The following is an 18,488-nucleotide window of genomic DNA, read 5'->3' as shown; positions in this document are numbered from 1 at the left end:
TTATGTGACTTGGGGCAAGTTTTTTAACTTCTCTGAACCTCAGTTTCCCTTTCTGTGAGATGGAAATAATAATAGTACCTACCTTACATAACACTGTGAGGAATGAATAGAATTATTCATTCTTATAAGTGTAAGAACTTAATTTGTATGAAGTTCTTATTACCATGCTTGACACATAGTGAGTGTACAACACATATTGGCTTGTGTTACTTTTCTGTGCAGGACAGATGGAGGTATTTGGGGTGCATCCAGGAACTATCTGTCCTCTGAAGCCACTCCCAAGGATGCCCACGTACGAGAAGGGTGTGAAACTATATCATACAGGGATGATTAGAAGAGCTAAGGGTCGTTTGGCCTGAAAGCATCTTGTGGAGGCAGGCTGGCTGAGTTTAGGTATCTGAAGGGCTCTCTTGGCGATGGAGGACTGTACGTGTTCTGTGAGGTTCTAGAGCAGGGGTGGGCGAACTACAGCCAGTGGTCCAAATCCAACTACTGCCTGTTTTGTAAATAAAATTTTATGGGATTGCAGCCATATTCATTCATTTATGTATTGTCTGTGGCTGCTTTTGTACTCCAAAGGGTTGAGAAGTTGCAATATGGCCCACAGAGCCTAAAATATTTATTGCCTGGCCCTTTACGGGAAAAGTTTGCTGACCTTTGCTCTAGAATGAGAAGTTGAAACAGGGGATGCAAAAGCAGGGTGATTTCACGACCAACATAAGAACTTTCTAAGAAGCACCAATGGCAAAGTAGCTCCCTGGTGAGGGAGTGAGACCCCTGCCACTGGAGGGATGTAAGCAGATGCTGACCACTCCTGGAACAGGACGCACAGAGGAGGACTTTGTATCTGGGGCATGAGTTGGACATGTTAGCTTTTACATTCTCCTTCAATTCTGAGATTCTGTGCAGAGTAATTCCCAGTTTCATATTGGTCGTTATTAACTCTGACATTTTCTTGGCATTTTTACATTTTAACTCTCAGCAATATTTTCTTTGAAATTTTTCAGTCAAAAAAGTATTTTAATTCTTTAAAAATGAGATTTAAATGAAAATGAATTTTATTCTAGAGTTCTCCTTTTTCATTAAAAAATTGATTTTCATGGCTTTTGGCTCTGTTCCCATTTATAGGTGCTGAATTTTAAGAGCCTGTATGTGTTCATTATGATTTCTTTGTGACAAGTCCATCTTGACAGGGAAGGAGAAGAAGCCTTTGGAAGTGAAACAGGGGAAGGGAGTTTGGAGGAAGTGACCATGAGCTACTGGAGATGTGAGGTCAATGAAAGGCAAGGGGGAAAAATCCTGGAGAGAAGAGGGAGGGGGAGGGCGAGAGTTAGTGAGGCCCTACTGTGTGCCAGCCCATGTCCAAGTGGCAGGACTGCAGATCAGAGGCTGTAGCTGGTCATTTACCCTTGAACTATTGCAGGAGAATGTGAACCACGATGGAATTAGCTCCCTGTCTGCTGGTCAGGTGTGGCTGTACCCTCCAGAAGGGGGTGGGGAGTTCCTAGTGGGGGAGGTGGGGAAAGTAGGGGAACATGATAAAGCCTGTAGCTTTCTTCCAGGACAGAAGAACCCGCTTATCCGGGCTCTGAGAGCAATTCATCAAAAAGTCAAATCGCTCAAAGACAACATGTCATAAATAATTTCTCAGAATGATGGTTTGGCCCAGTGACCAGCTAACTAAAAGCCATCTGACAGACACCTTAAATGGGGACTAGAAAAGCTTCAACATTTCCCTGGCTCATGGAGGGGCAGGTCCGGAGCCCACAAGAAGAGGAAAGTAATAAACAAACATTAGGGGAACATCTCCAAGCTCAGCATTTAGGAAGGACTGAAATGTGAAATACAGTTGAAGTTGACTTTCACTTGAGCCGCAAGAACAAATCCTTGTGAAATTGCCATGTGAAGTGTCTGCAAGGAATCCCTTGGGAAACTCAAACTTAGAGAAATTCCCCAATGGTTTGTTGAATTGATCATCAGGCAAACTGATGTGCAGTGGATGAACTTTCAGCGAGTGGCTTGTAGTGTGCGGTCACGTGACTGGCTCATCCAGCCTCGCCTGCGGGACACCCACCTGCACTTCCCTAGGCCAGAGACAAAAGTCATACACAGGCAAGGACCTCTGGGGTCATCTCCTTTGTGGTTTTCAAACCTTTTTTTGTGACTATCCATGAAATCCTCTTTTCAAATTAAGTATTATGTGGCCCCTTGAAGCTGTATATAGAACAGGTAAAGGAGAACTGCAGGTGGAAATGAAGGTGAGGAACCCAGAGCCCATCTCACTGGACCCCAAACATCTTTGCTGGGTCATAGGGCCCTGCTGGACTGAGTGTAAAAACCTCCATGCTGGTCCAGCCACAGAAATTCAGCTTAGGTCAACTGGAGAGCCTATCTACTGGGGACACTAACCATGTCAGCTAAGAAGAGACAGTATTAGAAATGAGGATGAGGGACAACAGCATCTCATATGGGACAGGTACATCCATGTGATTTTTACTTTGTTATTCACTGCAAACGTGCTCTCCAGGGGAGCTGGGGAAGCACCCTTCTTCCGTCCTTCTGACTTGCTTTCCCGTCTTTCTCCCCTTTTCTCTTTTTGTTTCTTACTTGGTGCCCAGTAGGTTGTTTCTCCTGCCTCAGGTCAAGAGTGCTGATCAGGAAGAGGCCTGGGCTTGCAGCACTACCCTGGGGGAGAATGGTCCTTTCTAGAATGCTGCTGACTTTTCCCTTCCCTTCGCCCATTGAGCTGAGTTCTCTAGACTGTTGAGAAAGCTCTGAACTGGGGATCCCGAAATCCCTCCCCTAATCCTGAAAGGACAGTGGATAAGTCCCTTCACCTCTCTAGTCATCACTGTCTGCATCTGAAAATGAGGGTGCCAGGCCGGCTGGGTTAGCAATGCTCACACATTTGGCTCCTACGCACCAGTAAAGGCTAAAGAGACGGGGCTCCAGGGGGCATGGAACAGAAATGTACATAGGGTAGAAAACATTTTATTTTGCTGCGTTAGGGTATTAAAAACAAAATCCTGCTACTATCTGCAATTTTATAACAGAAAAACGTTTCAACACCGTACAAACCACGAAGGATCTTATCTTTAAATTAAGGATAGTTCTCTAAATGGAATACATTTAACGTTAAGGAAAATCTCACTGTATTATTCTAATTTTTCTCATTTTACTTCACCACATTAGTTTTCTATTGATGCTGTAATGAATGACCACAAATTTAGTGGCTTAAACCACAACCGTGCACTGTCTCACCATTCCTGGGCCAGAAGTCCAGACCTGCATGACTCTGCCGAGCCCTCTGCTCAGGGCTTTCGAAGGCCAAAATCAAGGAGTCAGCTGGGCTGGGTTCTCATCTGGTGGCCCAACTATTCAGGTTGTTGGCAGAATTCAGTTTTTTGCGATTGTAGTACTGAGGTCCCCCTTCAGCTTCAAACCAACAATGGCACATCAAATACATCTCATGCTTTGAATCTCTGATTTCCCCGCTGCTGTCAGCCAAAAAAACTCTCTGCTTTTCAGGGCTTGTGTGAATACATTGGGCCACCTGGATAACACTTTAAGGTCAGCTGATCAGTAACCTTAATTACATCTGCAAAGTCCCATTTGCCATGTAACATAACATATGCATAAGAGTAAGACCAAGGGGGTCATGGGAGCCAGAATTCTGCTTTCCACACGGTTTGGTGAAAACTGAGTCAGATAAACTTTTGCAGCTCAAATACCAGTGGTCAAATATACTCAGATTTTTGAGTTGACTTATTCAGAAGGTATATATTCATGAGAAGCCAGGGCACCATTATTAATGAAGAGTCTTACAGAGACTAGGTACTGGAGAAATGTTTGCTGAGCAAACAGGTATTAATAAGTTCATTGTTGCTAATATTATTTTAATGCAACTTTGATTATAAATCTTGTGATACTGTATCATCATTGTCATTAGTACAGATTACAAAGCAAGCTAAAATCATTACAGGAATGTATTAAAATGGAAAATGATTCAGTAAATCATGTTAGAAACAATTAAAACATGAACTACTATGTTATATCCACTTGTGCTCCACCGAAGGTGGGAAGTGTTGCTTTCAATCAAGAAACAGGAACAATTAATAGAGGGCCGCAAGAAGCAATAAGAATTTCATCTTTCTTCCCCCCGACCTCCCTCCTTCCTTCTTTCTTCCTTCCTTTCCATCTTTCTCTCCTTCTGTCTTTCTTGGCAAGAAAATTAACTTGGCCAATTTTTAAATTAAATTAAAAATTTAAAATTGAATCATTTCCTGAATCTCTCCAGGGTACTATCCAAACTCTCTAGACTGGCGTTCAGGACGCTCCTTAGCCTTAGCCCAGGCCACTTTGCCCTCATCCTCAGTCTTACGTACCCCTGCCCCCAGAGCCCTCCCTGGTGCTTCCCCATGGTGCCTCTGCCCCAGCACTGAGCCCTGTCCATCACATGCTGGGGCCACCCGTGCCCCTATCTCACCGGGCAATGAGCTCTCTGAGGCCAGGAACTGGAACAGATTCATGTTTCTATCCCTCTTGACGCCCACCGTGGATCTCAGTCCAGAGTCTCTCAAGTAGACAAAGAGACAACAACAAATGCTAACCCACTCTGGTCCCACATTATGGTCACTTGAGGGGAAGGGGCAGGGAGACAAAATAAGACAAAAATAAGGAGAGACACATGGAAGTAGAAAGAGAGGGGAGAAACAGATGCAGGGAGGTCAGAGGGCCCCCTCAGGCATCCAGCAGATCCTTACTGAGGCGCCTGTATAAGCTCTGGGGAGACAGCAGTAGAAACAATGACCAAAAAGCCTTGTCCTCAGGGGGTTTACATTTTAATTAAAGGACAGTCAATATGCAGACAAACAAAAATAGACAAGATGATTTCGGATAATTTTAGGAGCTATATTAGGACATTAACTAGGGTGGCATCTTAGAGAGTGACTGGGGGTGAGGACCATTTTGGGTAGGGCAACAGTGATGAATTCCCCAAGGAGGTAACGGCTAAGCTGAGACTTGAATGATGAGGAGTGAGCCATGCTGAGAACCAAGTGAATATTATTCCCAGCAAAGAAAACAGCAAGTGCGAAGGCCCAGAGGCAGGAAGGAAATTGCTTTTCCTTTCAGGGATCAAAATGGAGGCTGGTAAGGCTGTACTTGGTGAGCAAGGAAGAGAGTGGAGGGAAATCAGGTCAGAGTGGGAGGCAGGGCTGGATCTTTTGGCTTCCTGCATCCGTTATGATAAAGATGGTGAAGAATATCATACCAAACTTGTAAATAATATAAAAGTTATTATATAACCAGTTAGCCTAACACTTAGAGCATTTTCTAACAGCCCTTCCTTAGGGTCATCTGACTGGGGGAATTTAAGGCATCTTAACAATTCTCTAAAATTGATAAGATGTGCTGGTTTTCAATGATTTCTTTTTCTTTCCCCAACGGTGATAGTTTTATTGCCCTATAGGACACTAACCAGTTTTGTATCTAACTTAACAATCTTATTTCTTATTTTGCATTCACTGTAAAAATCCGTTTCCCAAATTTTCTTTTGAATCTACTTGGTCATCCTGCAGATGCCCTTTATTAGTTAAATAAAAGGTTGGCATGTACCCACTATTGATTTTCATGAGAATTATGTTTTTAACCTTTTGAGAATTATATTCTGATAGGAGTTTGGGTTTTAAGTGCACAGAAAGCAGCAGAGTAAAAAGGGGACTAATTTATGTTTTACAAAGGGGCCTCAGACTGCTAGGTGATGAACGGGCTTAACTGGGTCTCAGGAGGAGCAAGACGCCCAGTTCGCAGCCAATGGCTCTGTCCAGGGGAGAGCCGGCCACACGGCTTGATGAGAGTGATGGAAGTGGAGAAGAGGGAGGTGAGCCGTAACTGACTCCCGACATCTGCGGACATTTGTCCTTGTTCATTTCCACAGCGGGTCACCAGGATCTGTTTTCCTCTCTCATGTGCGAGCTCCTTGGCAGGGCTGTGTCCAGTTTCTCTGTTTCCTCAGCATCCAGCCCTGGGCTGAACACAGAGTGGTGCTTGGCAAGTGTCTGCTGAACAGATTCTTCCCTTTAGATTCACCTCATTCTCCTTCTCCTCCTCCTCCTTTTTTATTGTGATAAAATGTGTATAACATAAAATGTGCCACTTTATTTTTAGGTGTACAGTTCAGTGACATTAAGTACTTTCACACTGTTGTGCAACCATCACCTCCATCCATTTCCGGAATGTTACCATCGCTGAAACTGTACCCATTAAACACTAACTCCCCATTTCCCCCTCCTCCAGCCCCTGGTAACCACTATCCTACTTTCTGTCTTTATGAATTTGACTATTCTAGGTACCTCATCTAAGTGGAATCATACAACATTTGTCCTTTTGTGTCTGGCTTATTTCACTTAGCATAATGTCTTCAGGTTTCATCCGTGTTATAGCATGTGTCAGAATTCCCTTCCTTTTTAAGGTAGAAAAATACTCCATTGTATGTATAAACCACAGTTTGTTCAACCATTCATCTCTTGATGGATATTTGGGTTGTTTACACTTTTTGGCTACTGTGAATAATGCTGCTATGAACATGGGTGTACAAATATCTCTTTGAGTCCCTGCTTTCAGTTCTTGGGGGTATATACCCAGAAGCGGAATGCTGGATCATATAATAATTCTGTTTAATTCTGTTTTGAGGAACTGTAGTACTGTTTTCTATTGCAGCTGCACCGCTTTATACCCCTAGCAGCAATGCACAAAGATTCCACTTTCTCCACACCCTTGCCAGTACTTGTTGTTTTCTGCTTTTTTGATAATAGCCATCCTAATGGGTGTGGATTTATCTTCTTTTAAAATATAGATGACCATGATGGGAGAGGCCCAGGGTGAGGAATTTGGGGGCCCATTCCTCAGTGTGCTCTGAAGGGAGATAGCTGGGGAGCCTAAAGTCCTAGATTTGGAGGGCAGTCAGAGGGAGGAGAGCTGGGAAGAGCGGTACCAAGACCACACCTCACTGAGCTCACAGCATGGGCTCAGGACTGGCTTAAAGAGAGGCCTCACGGTGAGAGAACTGAAACCCAGGTTTCCCATGAGGAAGCTTTGTGTGTGTGAATCCACTGTTGGGCTCTTGTCCCTGGGGAAAGCTGTTTCTAATTTGGGCTTCTCTTTCTTTGTGTTGCTCCCAGTGTGATAATGCAAAAGGGTTGAAAGCCTTCTACGACGCAATAAAATACGGGCCGAACCACTTGATGGTGTTTGGAGGAGTCTGTCCATCTGTCACGTCCATCATCGCGGAGTCCCTCCAAGGCTGGAATCTGGTACAGGTAAGGTCCGGGCCGCCTTCACGTGGGGAACTGTCTTTGACCACCAGTCTTTCTCAGAAATGGTTCCTTGCCCAATGTGGTTCCTAAATTGCTCAGTTCAGACCTCCCATACTCTTTCCTGAATAATTACACAGCCTCCCACTGCCCCTACCTCCTGGCCTGATCCTCTGGCCTGTCCTGGCTGACACAGTGGGGTTCTAAAGGGTAGCCCTGACACCATCACTGTGTGTTTGAAATATTTCAGTGACTCCCTAGCCCGACTTTCAGGGCTGTCAACATCCAGCCAGTCTTCCTGTCCAGTCTCATTTCCTATCCCTGCCACTCACTCCATGCCTCAGCCCCTCTAAACAACCGACCTTTCCCCCAGTACACCCTAGACCTTCAGGCCTCAGAGACCTGCTCTCACTATTTCTTTAACTAGATGATCCAAACCTCCCACCCTCACTGAAATTATTTTGTCCACTAAGACTGCCTTTCTCCTTGGGTAAGCCTTTTCTGGGGCTCTTGGCTGTTATTCACTCTTTACACTGGCAAATGTTATATGCTGTCGAATGTTCCACCGGTGAATGTATGGTCTGATATAGGTGAAACTCACCAGTGCTGGCTGTTATTTAGAATGTGAGAGAGAAGTGTAGAAAGATGAGACCCCACGATGAGTTGTGGCCCAGGAACATGTTTAACTTCTTTGCTTCATCCATCCATCCCTTGTCCATTCATCCATCCGTCATCCATTCATCATCTATCATCCATTCATCCATCCAATAAATATAATGCAACTTACTGTGTGCCCGGAATTTGGGTAGACACTGGGGATATAGTGCTGAACAGGACAGACATGGTCCCTACCTGTTCAGAGCTTACATTCTAGGAGGGAGGCAGGCAATAAGCAAATAAACAATTAAGTAATAATACTAAGAGCAATACTTGTATAGTATGTATGTCGGGCTTACAACATACCAGATACTGTTCTGAGCACGTATTTTCATTAACTCATGTACTCCTTACAACTGTTGATATTATCGTCATCCCATTTTATAGATAAGGAGACCAAGGCACACAGAGGCTAAGTAACTTGCCCAAGGACCCTCAGCTCATAGGTAATAGAGCCAGGATTTAAACTCAGGCAGTTTGGCCCTTGAGATAAGATTGCGTAAGGAAATGGCTAGGGTAGAGGTAAACAGGGTGATGGGATAAATAGTGGCTGCCTCGAGGCAGTCAGGAAAGGCCTCTTAGAGGAGGTGACAATTGAACTCAGACCTGAAGGGTGAGAAGGAGTTGGTTGGATGAAGAATATTCCATGTCAGGATGGAATAGCAAATGCAGACAGCCTGTGATGGGAACAAACTTGGCTTGTTCAGGGAACGGAAAAGAGGGCAGTGGGGCTGGAGCATGGTGAGTGGGGAGTCAGGGTGGTGAGAATGAGAATGAAGGGGTGGGCAGGAGCCAGACCACAGGGGGATCTGGTTTCATTCTGCTCACATTGACTGACGTACTTTCTGAGTCCAGCCCTGCGTATGTGGGGCGCTGGGGGTAGAGCCCCAAGCTCGTGCCCCAGAGGGGAGGTGGGAGGCAGCCATAGCAGAGCTGTGATAAGGGAAGAGTGGGGTCCCAGGGGAGAGCCACCCACCCACTCAGCCCTGGGTTCAGGAAGGCTTCTCAGGGGAGGTGATGGGGAGCTGGCTGCGAAGGAGGAGAGGGTGTTGGACAGCTGGAGATGTGGAGGAGAGCGCTGCTGGCAGAGGAAACTGGGCATGCAAAAGCGGGAGGTGGGAAGGAGTGTGGGCTTGGAGAGCAGTGAGTCATTCTCTGTGGCCGGAGCAGGCCATGCTGAGGGTGGGCGGATGCAACAGTGGATGAGGCCAGAAAAGCAGCTCAGCGTGCTTTGGTGCAAACCTAACCACGTAGCTGGGAACCAGCACGGCTCAGTGTGCCGGGGGAGCCTGGCTTCCAACCCTGCGGTGCCCACAAACAGCCGTGAGACCTTGGTGGAGTCATGCACCTTCTCTGCCCTTGAGCATTCTCTCCTGAGTACTGAGGAGCACGCCAGACTCCTGCTGGTCAGGGCCAGGCGCTGCCTCTCTGAGCCTCAGCCTCCCATCTGTAAAAGCAAGGTAATAAGAGGACTGACCTCGTAGGGCTGCTGTGTGGGCTAAATTATTAAACAGGGATTAGAACTGTGCCCTGGCATGTCCTAAGCACTAAGTGTTTCTTGTTTTATTGTCGTTGACACCCCTGCCCCATCTCCTGCTATTCCCCGAGTTGAATACCCCAACTACTTAGCATTCCTTGTCTTTCCTGAAACACTGTTCCTACCACTTGAAACATCCCCTTCTCCCCATGACCTGTATGCCAAGTCCTACCCGTTCTCAGAGACCCAGCTTAAATGCTGCCTCTTCCAGGAAGCCTTTTCTTATTGCACTATCTAAAGTAGCCCTCTAGAAATTCTTTCTCTCACTTCCCCCTGTTTACTTCTAGCAGAGCATGTACACAGCCCACCCCCCCAAGCCTGTCTGCCTTTCCCCCTCTTAGGGCTTTGCAGATGTGGGGATATATTTAGTTGAGCTATGGATTCCTTGAGAACAGAAACAAGTCCTGAGTTACTCCTGTTTTTCCTGGTGCCTAACACTTCACAGACCTTATTAGATGTTGAATGGTCAGAGGGAGGGAGGGAGGGAGGGAAGGGTCTGCAGATGGATATTTTGCCCAGACGTGAGAGACCAAGTTCCCTGTAAAATCCCCACCCAGAGGAATCCAGGGAGCTTCCTGACCTTCTCTGAGCCTCACTTAGAACTGTCTGCCCCTCAGAATTCTCTAGGAGCTGCAGGAGCAAGCACAGTGTTGCAAACTCCTGGCTTGGCAGCTAGAGCTCCCCAGCCTCAGCATGCAAAAGAGGGCCTCCAGCCTAGAGGAGCTGACAAGACAGAAACTTGGGTTGTGAGATGTGGGGTGTATTATTTATTGCTGTGTAACAAATCACCTCAAAATCTAGTGGCTTAAAACAACAATAATCATTTATTATTCCATTACTTCTGTGGGTCAGGAATTCAGACCCACAGAATGGCTTGCAACTGCTCCAAGATGTTTGAGGTCCAGCTGGCAGATGTGGAGGCTGGGGGCCAGCATCATCTGAAGGCTTGCTTGGGGCTGGAGGGTCTGCTCCCAGCATGGTCCTCTCACATGGCTGGCAAATTGGGGCTTCCCCGTGGGGGCCTCTCCATAATGCTGCTAGAGGGTCCTCATGGCATGGCAGCTGGCTTCCCCCAAAACGAGTCATCTAGGAGACCAAGTAGAGACTGCAGAGGTTTTTAGGATCTAGCTTCAGAATTTGCATATCATTATTTCTGCCATATTCTATTGGTCACAAATTTAGCTCTTATTTATGAGGGAGAGGACTATACAAGCTATAGCAGGAGGCGAAGATCACTAGGGACCATCTTGGAGGCTGGCTTCCACAGGAAGGAGGAATTCTGGGAGGAAAGCAGGAGCTCAGGTTGCCCAGCAAGGGAGGCTAGATGCTGAGTCCCTTCTCTGTTTTGCTGAACTCCTGCTCATCCTTCAAAACCCTGGATAGGTACTGCTTCCTCTGTGATGCCTTTCCTGATCTCTTTCCTTCTGTGCCTCCCATCCCTAAGTGAATTAATTGTTCCCTCCTAAACAATGCCTTCTCAGTGGGGGGTCATCTCCCTCAAGGCGGTGAAAATTCATTCTTGTGGGAAGAGGGCAAAAAGTCTCACTCTTTTTATGTATAATGCACAGGTACACATATGGTGCATAAACGGATATATAGTATATCTGTGGTATTACAATTTCATGAGTGGGGTGGGATTAGGAAAAAATGCTTAAAGGTTTCTTAGGAGAGTGATAGTGAAAAGAAGATTGAGGAACGTGCGTGGTTCTACATCACTTCTATATTGCATACGGTGTTCCGTTATTAAATGAATTACATTCTGTGGAGAATAGTTTATTCTATATCTGGGTGTTCCCTACTAGACTGTAAGCTTCTTGGGGGCAGAGACTCTCGTTTTCTTCGCCTCCTAGTTGCCAGCGCCTCGCACAGGACCTAGTACCCCAGTAGGTCCTCACTGAGTGCTAAACTGAACTAAGTGCAGGGGATAGACTGGGAGCCTGAAACCCTCCATGGCAGAATTTCTCACAATGTGGACTTGACCATGGGGAGGCCGAGGACTTGGGAGAAAAATGCAGATCCTCAGCCTCCACCGCAGCAGAATCCCTGTGTGTTGTCGACAGGCTCTTAGGGGTGATTCTCGTGCTCAGTCCACCACTGCCCTAGGCATCTGCTACCAGACACCTGGGCAGATCCAGGGCTCCGGCTGTGCACAGATGAGGGACACTGAGGGGCTAAGAACTGGACAGTGCCCAGCAGTTTGGAGAGTTCTGGGGACCTGAATCACAGGGTGAGCCAAGGAGAACAGACTTCTCCCAGCCTGAGAAGTCAAGCAGGGGGATGTAGGAACAAAGATGTGGGTCCTGATGGAGAGTAGCCCTGGAAGATTTCTCCCTCCCCCCACTCTTGGGGCAACACAGCCCCATTCGCCAACACAGGACCAGATTCTGGGGACCTCCCACCCGCTCCCCACCTCCCGGAGGCTGAGCTTGTTTGAAGAGATGGTAGAGGACTGGGGTGAGTGGGTCTGCTGTCGCCCAAGGGGTTTGATCAATCCCTTAACTTATTCAAAACTGGGCTCCGAAACAGAGTTTCACAAATGGGAAAATGCATGTAATTTGTGTAATTGAAAAGGAGCACTGACTGCCTTTTGGGGGAACAATGCTTTCTGGACAGAGACAGCCTGGAATGCGTAATCAGTTGTTTCTGTTTCCTGGTACTACAAAAATAGGGATTTGCGCCACAAAGGGGTGAAAATTTACCCTGGTGCTAAAATCAGTTAAATTTAACTTTTGCTTTTTGCTGGGCTTCTTGATTCATGGTTGCTGTGTCGAGAGGCTAATATTGTTTACGTCGTGATGTGAGTCGCTGGGAGCGTCAGCTCCTCCAACTAGACGCGAGGGCCTTCATGGAGTCCAGGGCATGCAGTGCAGGCTCTGTCCCTGTCCTCCTGGTCAGACCCCGCCCAGGCTCGGGGCTCCGGTCTGGGCCTCACACTGGGAGAGACCCACCAGGGCACAGCCTGGGAGGCATCTGGGGAGGGCCAGGTTCTGGCTGCTGGGGAGCTGAGCACGTTCAGACTGGAGACCATGCAGGGCGCTGGGGAGGAGGGAGAAATCTTAGCCTCCAGACCTGCATGGCTCTTTGAGAGATTTTGCTGGGTCTCTGAGCTGTAGGTGGGGAGATGCAGGAGCAAGGCTGAAGTTAGAGGGGAGCAGGGTCCTCCACTCCCTGCAAGCAAGCCTTTGCTGCTGGAGGCATCTGGCGTGGAGCAGGCTGCCTGGCTGTGAAGGAGTGCGGTCCTGTTGCCGGAGGTTCCCCGAACATTCTAGTCTCATCCAGTCCCACCGTTGCAGAGATTTAATCCATAGAGTAGGCATACACCAGGTTGCTGGCTGTCACACTATGTGGTGAGAGTCATTTGTGGGGGCCAAGGATGTGCTTGTGTTAATGCAGATTCCCGAGCTCCATTCTGAGCAGGTCCAGGTTAAGGGATTCATCAAATCCTTAAAGGACTGTGGACCCCACTTCTCAACCCCGCTGCCATTTCAGTACCAGCAGTTCAGGTGACGTGGATGCAGTTGGTTCCTGGGAACTGGCTTAGGCCAGGTGATCTCTAAGTCCCGCTCATCTCCCAAACATCAGGACTCTGACAAGTGCTCCTGGTCCACAGAATTTCAACTTACACAGCCACTGTTGGAAAGAGGACATGGAGGAGACAGCAGGGGATGCTGCTGGGGCAAACATCCCAGGACAAAGCCCACAGCCTGTGGTGTGGCAAAAGGTGCTCCTTCATCTTGCTCCTCTTTGCCACCCACCTGCTCCTTCATGCCACCAGCCACTTACAGGCTGTTCCCTCTGCCCGTGGTCTCTCCACCTGGCAGGGTGCAGTTTGGCTGCCCCTTCCTCTGTGAAGCTTCCCTTTCCTTCCCCTGTGCTCCTTTACCTGCAGAGCCCTCGCATGGTGTTTGTTGCCCTGTGCCTGCGCCCGCCCGGCCTTGAGCTGCCCGAGGGCAGGGCCTGGTGCAGTCCTGACTTAGATGCTGGGTGGTACCTGGGCATGTTTGCCGACAGAGGGCTGGATGCCTGCCTTCTAGGCCTCAGGCTCATCCCTAACGATGAGGGCAGATCATCAGAGCCTGCCAGACCTAGAGGAACCCAAGGGCTTTCCAACTGCAGCCCCTGGTAAAAGGACATAAAGGGCACCTGAAATGATCTCTGGCTTGGCCTCAGCCCACATCTCCCATCTCTGGCCCTGATGCTTTTGAACTGATATACTTCCTTTGGAAATGTTTTCAGACTCCCTCAGAATCCTTTCCTCGGAGATCTGAAGGTGGCTTGCTTCTGAGCCTGCCTTGCACATTTTTGGAGAGGTTCTACAAACCTCCCACCAACGTAGTCTGTCCTTCTGAAAGCACGGAGCCTGAGGAGCGGGAGGATTTGGTGCTGGGTGGGGAAGATGGAGGCAGGGTAGCTTGAACAAGAATGGAGGCAAAGCCAGCAAAGATACAAGAGATGTGGCCAGCGGGAGTTCACACCCTAAGACCAGGACAAAACTCCTTCCTTCTTGGGAGTGAGAAGATAGTTGCCTCAGCTTGCAGAGAGAAATAGTCTTGCTGATGAAAGTAAAGTCAGATTCCTGAAGGGATAAAGGGCTGCTCGCAGGAAGTTGCAAACACTATTTCATCAAGAACCGTATCCCGCAGAGCCTGTCCTTTAAAAAGGCAGCTGCAGCAGATTATTAAATTGTAGACGCATTTTTCCTGGCACCATCCCAAGCCTCCCGTCGGCAGCTCACCCTGCCTCCTGGCCTGCCTCGGCACTCCCTCGAGGACCTTCCTGGGCAGGAACATTTCAGTTTGTGTGATGGGGTTGTCTCCTTGGCCAAGCTCATGTGAGGGAGTGGAAGTGAGGAGGGCATGTGGACAGGAGAACCTTGACTCTGTGTAACTGTTGGCACATTTAGGACTTGATTTCTGAAAAAACTAAGTCATGCTTGGTTTTGACATTTAAAAACCCAAATCTGTGAAAACCCTCAAATCAAGCCCTTTGCTATTTACTGAGTTCCAGCATAGCTCTAAACTATCGGTTGGTGCCATTTCCTTTATAGGAACAGAAATTTTGTCATCTGACTTGATTTTCTCATGTGATTATCTTATTAAAGCTGTAGGCTGCCTGAGAAATCAAAATATTGTTTCTTACTTAGCTGTGGTTTGTGGAATTTGAGGTAGATTCATAGAAAGACATAAGGTCTTAGCAATCATTGGGTCCAGTCTCCCTGTTGCATAGACTGGGAAGCAGAGGCCCAAAGTGGGTAGGATCTTACCCAAGTTCTCACAGTAACAGCAAAGCTGGGTCCCATGGCTCACTCTCCAGTGCTTTGTAATTACACCATGGTCTTATTTTATCTTTCTCAGCCTCACTTTTCTCCTATGTAAAATGGGAATAGCAAATTAGCCTAATATGTTTTGTGCAATTGTGAGAATCAGTGAAGGCTTTTCCTCTTTTAGGTGAAAGCACCTTTATAGACTACAAAACAGTAGCTGCTGGTACAATGTTATGATGTAATAATGTTACAATGACAAGGACTCCTCCCCAGGAGGAGCAGACCTCCGATTATAGCCCCTGTTTTGCATCAACAGCAAAGGTGATTTACTCTGGCACTGCAGACCCTGAAACTTAAGGCATCAGGGGCAAGATAGCGGTTCTTCAGCAAGACACTCAAGGTGCACATAACATCTGCTTCTCAGCCCCCAAGAGTCAAAATCCAGCAGGCCAGAACTCCACCACTGCCCAGTCCATGTGGCTGCCACACCCTTGCCGTGGAGTGACGGAGACGGTGGACCTGATCGAAAACCACTCAGGAGCCATGGTGTGATTAGCCACAGTTGGAAACTTCGCTGCCGCTGCTGCTGCTATGCTGCTCCCTAAGAAAGAGAATGGAGGCCAATAATCCAGGGCTGGTTGGAGCCATTTCTTGGCGCTGGTCTCTAGAGGGGCCATTTAGCACATTAATAATCTATGCGGTGCTTCCACCTTCTGGATTCATTAAAAAAAAAAAGGTGGGGGAGGAAAAAGAGAAGAAATATTAAAGGCATGCATTATGGGCCAAGTAGAGGGGGAGGGAGAGACCCTGAGGACTGGAGACTATGGATGGGCCTTCCTGGCTGTGACATTGGATGCCAGTAAAGTAAGGTTCTGGGAGCAGGTGGAGTGTCATACATGAGGGGAGGGAAGGTTGCTAGCTATTGGTTTGCATACAAATGGGTGGGAGGAAGCATGAGCCCTCAACAGGGCTCCAGCAGAACCCACTGATCTTCTGTGGGGAAAGGGAAGTGTTCTGTTCTCATTCATTCATGCTCATATTTATTTATTCATTCCTTTATTCAACAAGTACAGTGCCTGCTGTGTACTCTCCCAGACCAGTGCAAATTCCACTGCCCAGCGCTGCCACCCCAGGACAGGTGGATATGGCAGAAGAGCAGTTGGGCATAGTAGCCAGAACTGAGGCCTAAAATCTAGAAGCTCTGGGTAATTGTCCCTCCTATGTCTGTCACTGACAGCAGCCTTGGGCAAATCGGCAAGCCTCCTGGAGCCTCACTGAACTCATCTCTGAAATGGGCTAACTAAATCTGCCCTTCTTCTGGGGCCATTGAGAGCATCAGACAGGACAGGGAAGGTGGAGCAGGTGGTGGCCCTTTTCAGACTGCTGCCCCTTACAGATTAAGGATCATATTACCATTACTGATGCTTTTGGCATCTGAGATGCCAGCCAGGCCCTGGGCAGGGAACTCCTTGAAAAATTGTCTCCATTTGTCTCTAGATTCAAAGTTTTGTGGATGAAATGAACCATCACAGACTGTGAAGGTGATTCAGAACAGTAAAATTAAAACAAAGAACCTGCAGGAGAGGCCAAATAAGCCCAAGGCATCTGTGAGAGGTGCACATGCTCTTTTCTGGTTGAGTTTGCACAGAAGCAGAGGCAAAAAAGGGCACAATGCTACCAAGTGCATGGCGGTTCCCAGTCTATTCCTGCCAAGGATCCAACCCATATCTTTCCTGTCCATCTGGTAAAAGATTCAATTCAAGGTTCTGTCCTCCATTTTTAATTCAAGACCATGGTATCTAAAGTAATATCAGTTCCCAGTGTGCAACTCCAATGGCCCCATTGTTGATGCGTCTTTCACCGCCTGGAAGTATGCTGGGTGTAAATAATTCATTCTAAATAAATAAATTACTCGCACTGCTTACGGTACGGCTGAAGCAGCACAACCACAGATTATGTTGAGTCGAGTCTGGAATTACAAGTTGAATCTGGAAAGAACTGGCAAGGGAATCAGAAAAGTAAGTCTCTCTAGGAGGACAAATGTGTATAATGGATATAATACCAACCTAATGGGGTAGTAATAATAAATGTGGAGCAGGAAACGTGGACAGGAGAGGCTCATGCAAATGGGAACGAGCTGGTCACCCTCACCAGGCCCTGTCCTCTTTCTAGCAGCCTGGTCTCTGAGTGCTTTTTTAGTGCTCCAGGTGGTTCTGATTCACAGCAGTGGGTGAGAACCCCTGCCTTAGAGTGACGGGCCACCCTCAGGTGGACACTGGATGGCCCCTGGTGGGGATGCTCAGTGGGGATTCAGGCACCAGATTGAGGGGGTTGGGCTAGGCAATGTTTCTCAAGTGTATCTGATGGTAGGACTCATCAGGTGAGGCAGAGTGGGGGCAGGGTACTGGTTTACTGGTTAAAAATCAGATTTCCAGCTTCCCTGATCAGCATCTCCAGGGAAGAAGCCTGGGAAGCTGATTTTAAACAAATGCCTTGGCTAGTTCTTATCATCAAGGAAATACCGGTCTAGAGATTCTCTGAAGCAGTGTGGTCCACGGACCAGCAGCAGCCCCTGGGAGCATGTTAGAAATGAGGACTCCCAGGCCCCACCCCAGACCTACTCACCCTGACTCTGAATTTTAACAAGATCCTAGGTGTTTCTTGCCAATCGAAGGTACCTGTCACGCAGGATTACCTGGAGTTTCTGAAGGACAGCCAGGTGTGGCAGCTGAGTGGGAAAGGGTTTTGAGGCTAAGTGTTCAGACTCCAGTTGGCTTAGGAGAGACATCTACTGATTCAGCCCCAAGATCCACTTTTGGAATGTCAGAGTGAAAATGCAGGTGCAGTCAGTGTTCTCAACACCTCTGGACGTCCCTGCAGTCAGCATCGTGGACCGCAGGGGCTCTTGTCAAACTGTGGTGCTCGAGCCTCAGTGTGACAGGCTGACCTGGGGGTCTCTTTCAGCCAGAAAGGCCCCCGATCCCATAGTGGCCGGGAGTGCAGAGGGAACTTGTGGCTCCAAATAAGGAACAAAGGAAAGGGCCCTGGGTCAACATGAGAATACCTGGCTTCCCATCCTGGCTCTGCCGTCTGCAGCTGGGTAGCCTTGCACAGACCACTTCCCCGCACTGGAGCCTGAGCATTGTCATCCGTAACTGTCTGCTCTCCTCCCAGGACTGTGGTAACACCGGCGTGAGGCAGGGCCCGGGGTGCTTGCTGGCTGCTGGGCAGGTGCTCTGGGACAAAAGTACAGGGTCTGTGTCATGGTATGACATTGACTGCCCCATCCTTGTCCTGTTTGATAAAGTGGTCTTGTGCCTATTTGTACAGATGAGGAAACGGAGGCCCAGAGGGGCTAACATGCTTGGTCAGCTTGTAATACTGATGATACCGCTGTTTTTCTTGGGCTTGTGGTCAGATGGGCTGGGGTTCCCATCCAGGCTCTGGCACTTGTTAGCTGATGGCCTTGGGCAGATTACACTCCCACTCTCAGCCTTTCATTTGTGATGTGGCAGTGGCATCGTACTGACCCTAGCTGGTTGTGAGATGACCTGAGATGATGCCCACAGTTCCCCGCCCCATGCTCACACTCCTTCAAGGACCAGGGCACCCATGTGGCCTCCTGATCTACCTGCTGGGATCTGGGGCCAGCTCCCTGAGGCTAGCTGTGTAGCCTCTGTACATCCCTCCCTGGGCCTCCCATTGTAAAGGGAGAGGA

General features: G+C 48.0%; 1 protein-coding gene across 3 annotated transcripts in view; it reads left to right on the top strand.

Annotated features, from left to right (window-relative positions):
- Window positions 1-18,488, top strand: part of GABBR2 (gamma-aminobutyric acid type B receptor subunit 2) — a 363,159-nt gene that overhangs the window by 104,145 nt on the left and 240,526 nt on the right. For all 3 annotated transcript variants that reach the window (XM_082403891.1, XM_082403890.1, XM_082403892.1), the window contains exon 2: window positions 7,182-7,319. In XM_082403891.1, coding sequence (XP_082260017.1) covers window positions 7,182-7,319 — 138 coding nt within the window. The remainder of the gene's footprint in view (window positions 1-7,181; window positions 7,320-18,488) is intronic.

The sequence above is a fragment of the Balaenoptera borealis genome (assembly GCF_965194805.1).
Source record: "Balaenoptera borealis genome assembly, chromosome: 8".
NCBI classification, from domain to species: domain Eukaryota; kingdom Metazoa; phylum Chordata; class Mammalia; order Artiodactyla; family Balaenopteridae; genus Balaenoptera; species Balaenoptera borealis.
This window is presented reverse-complemented; position numbering and strand designations above follow the sequence as displayed.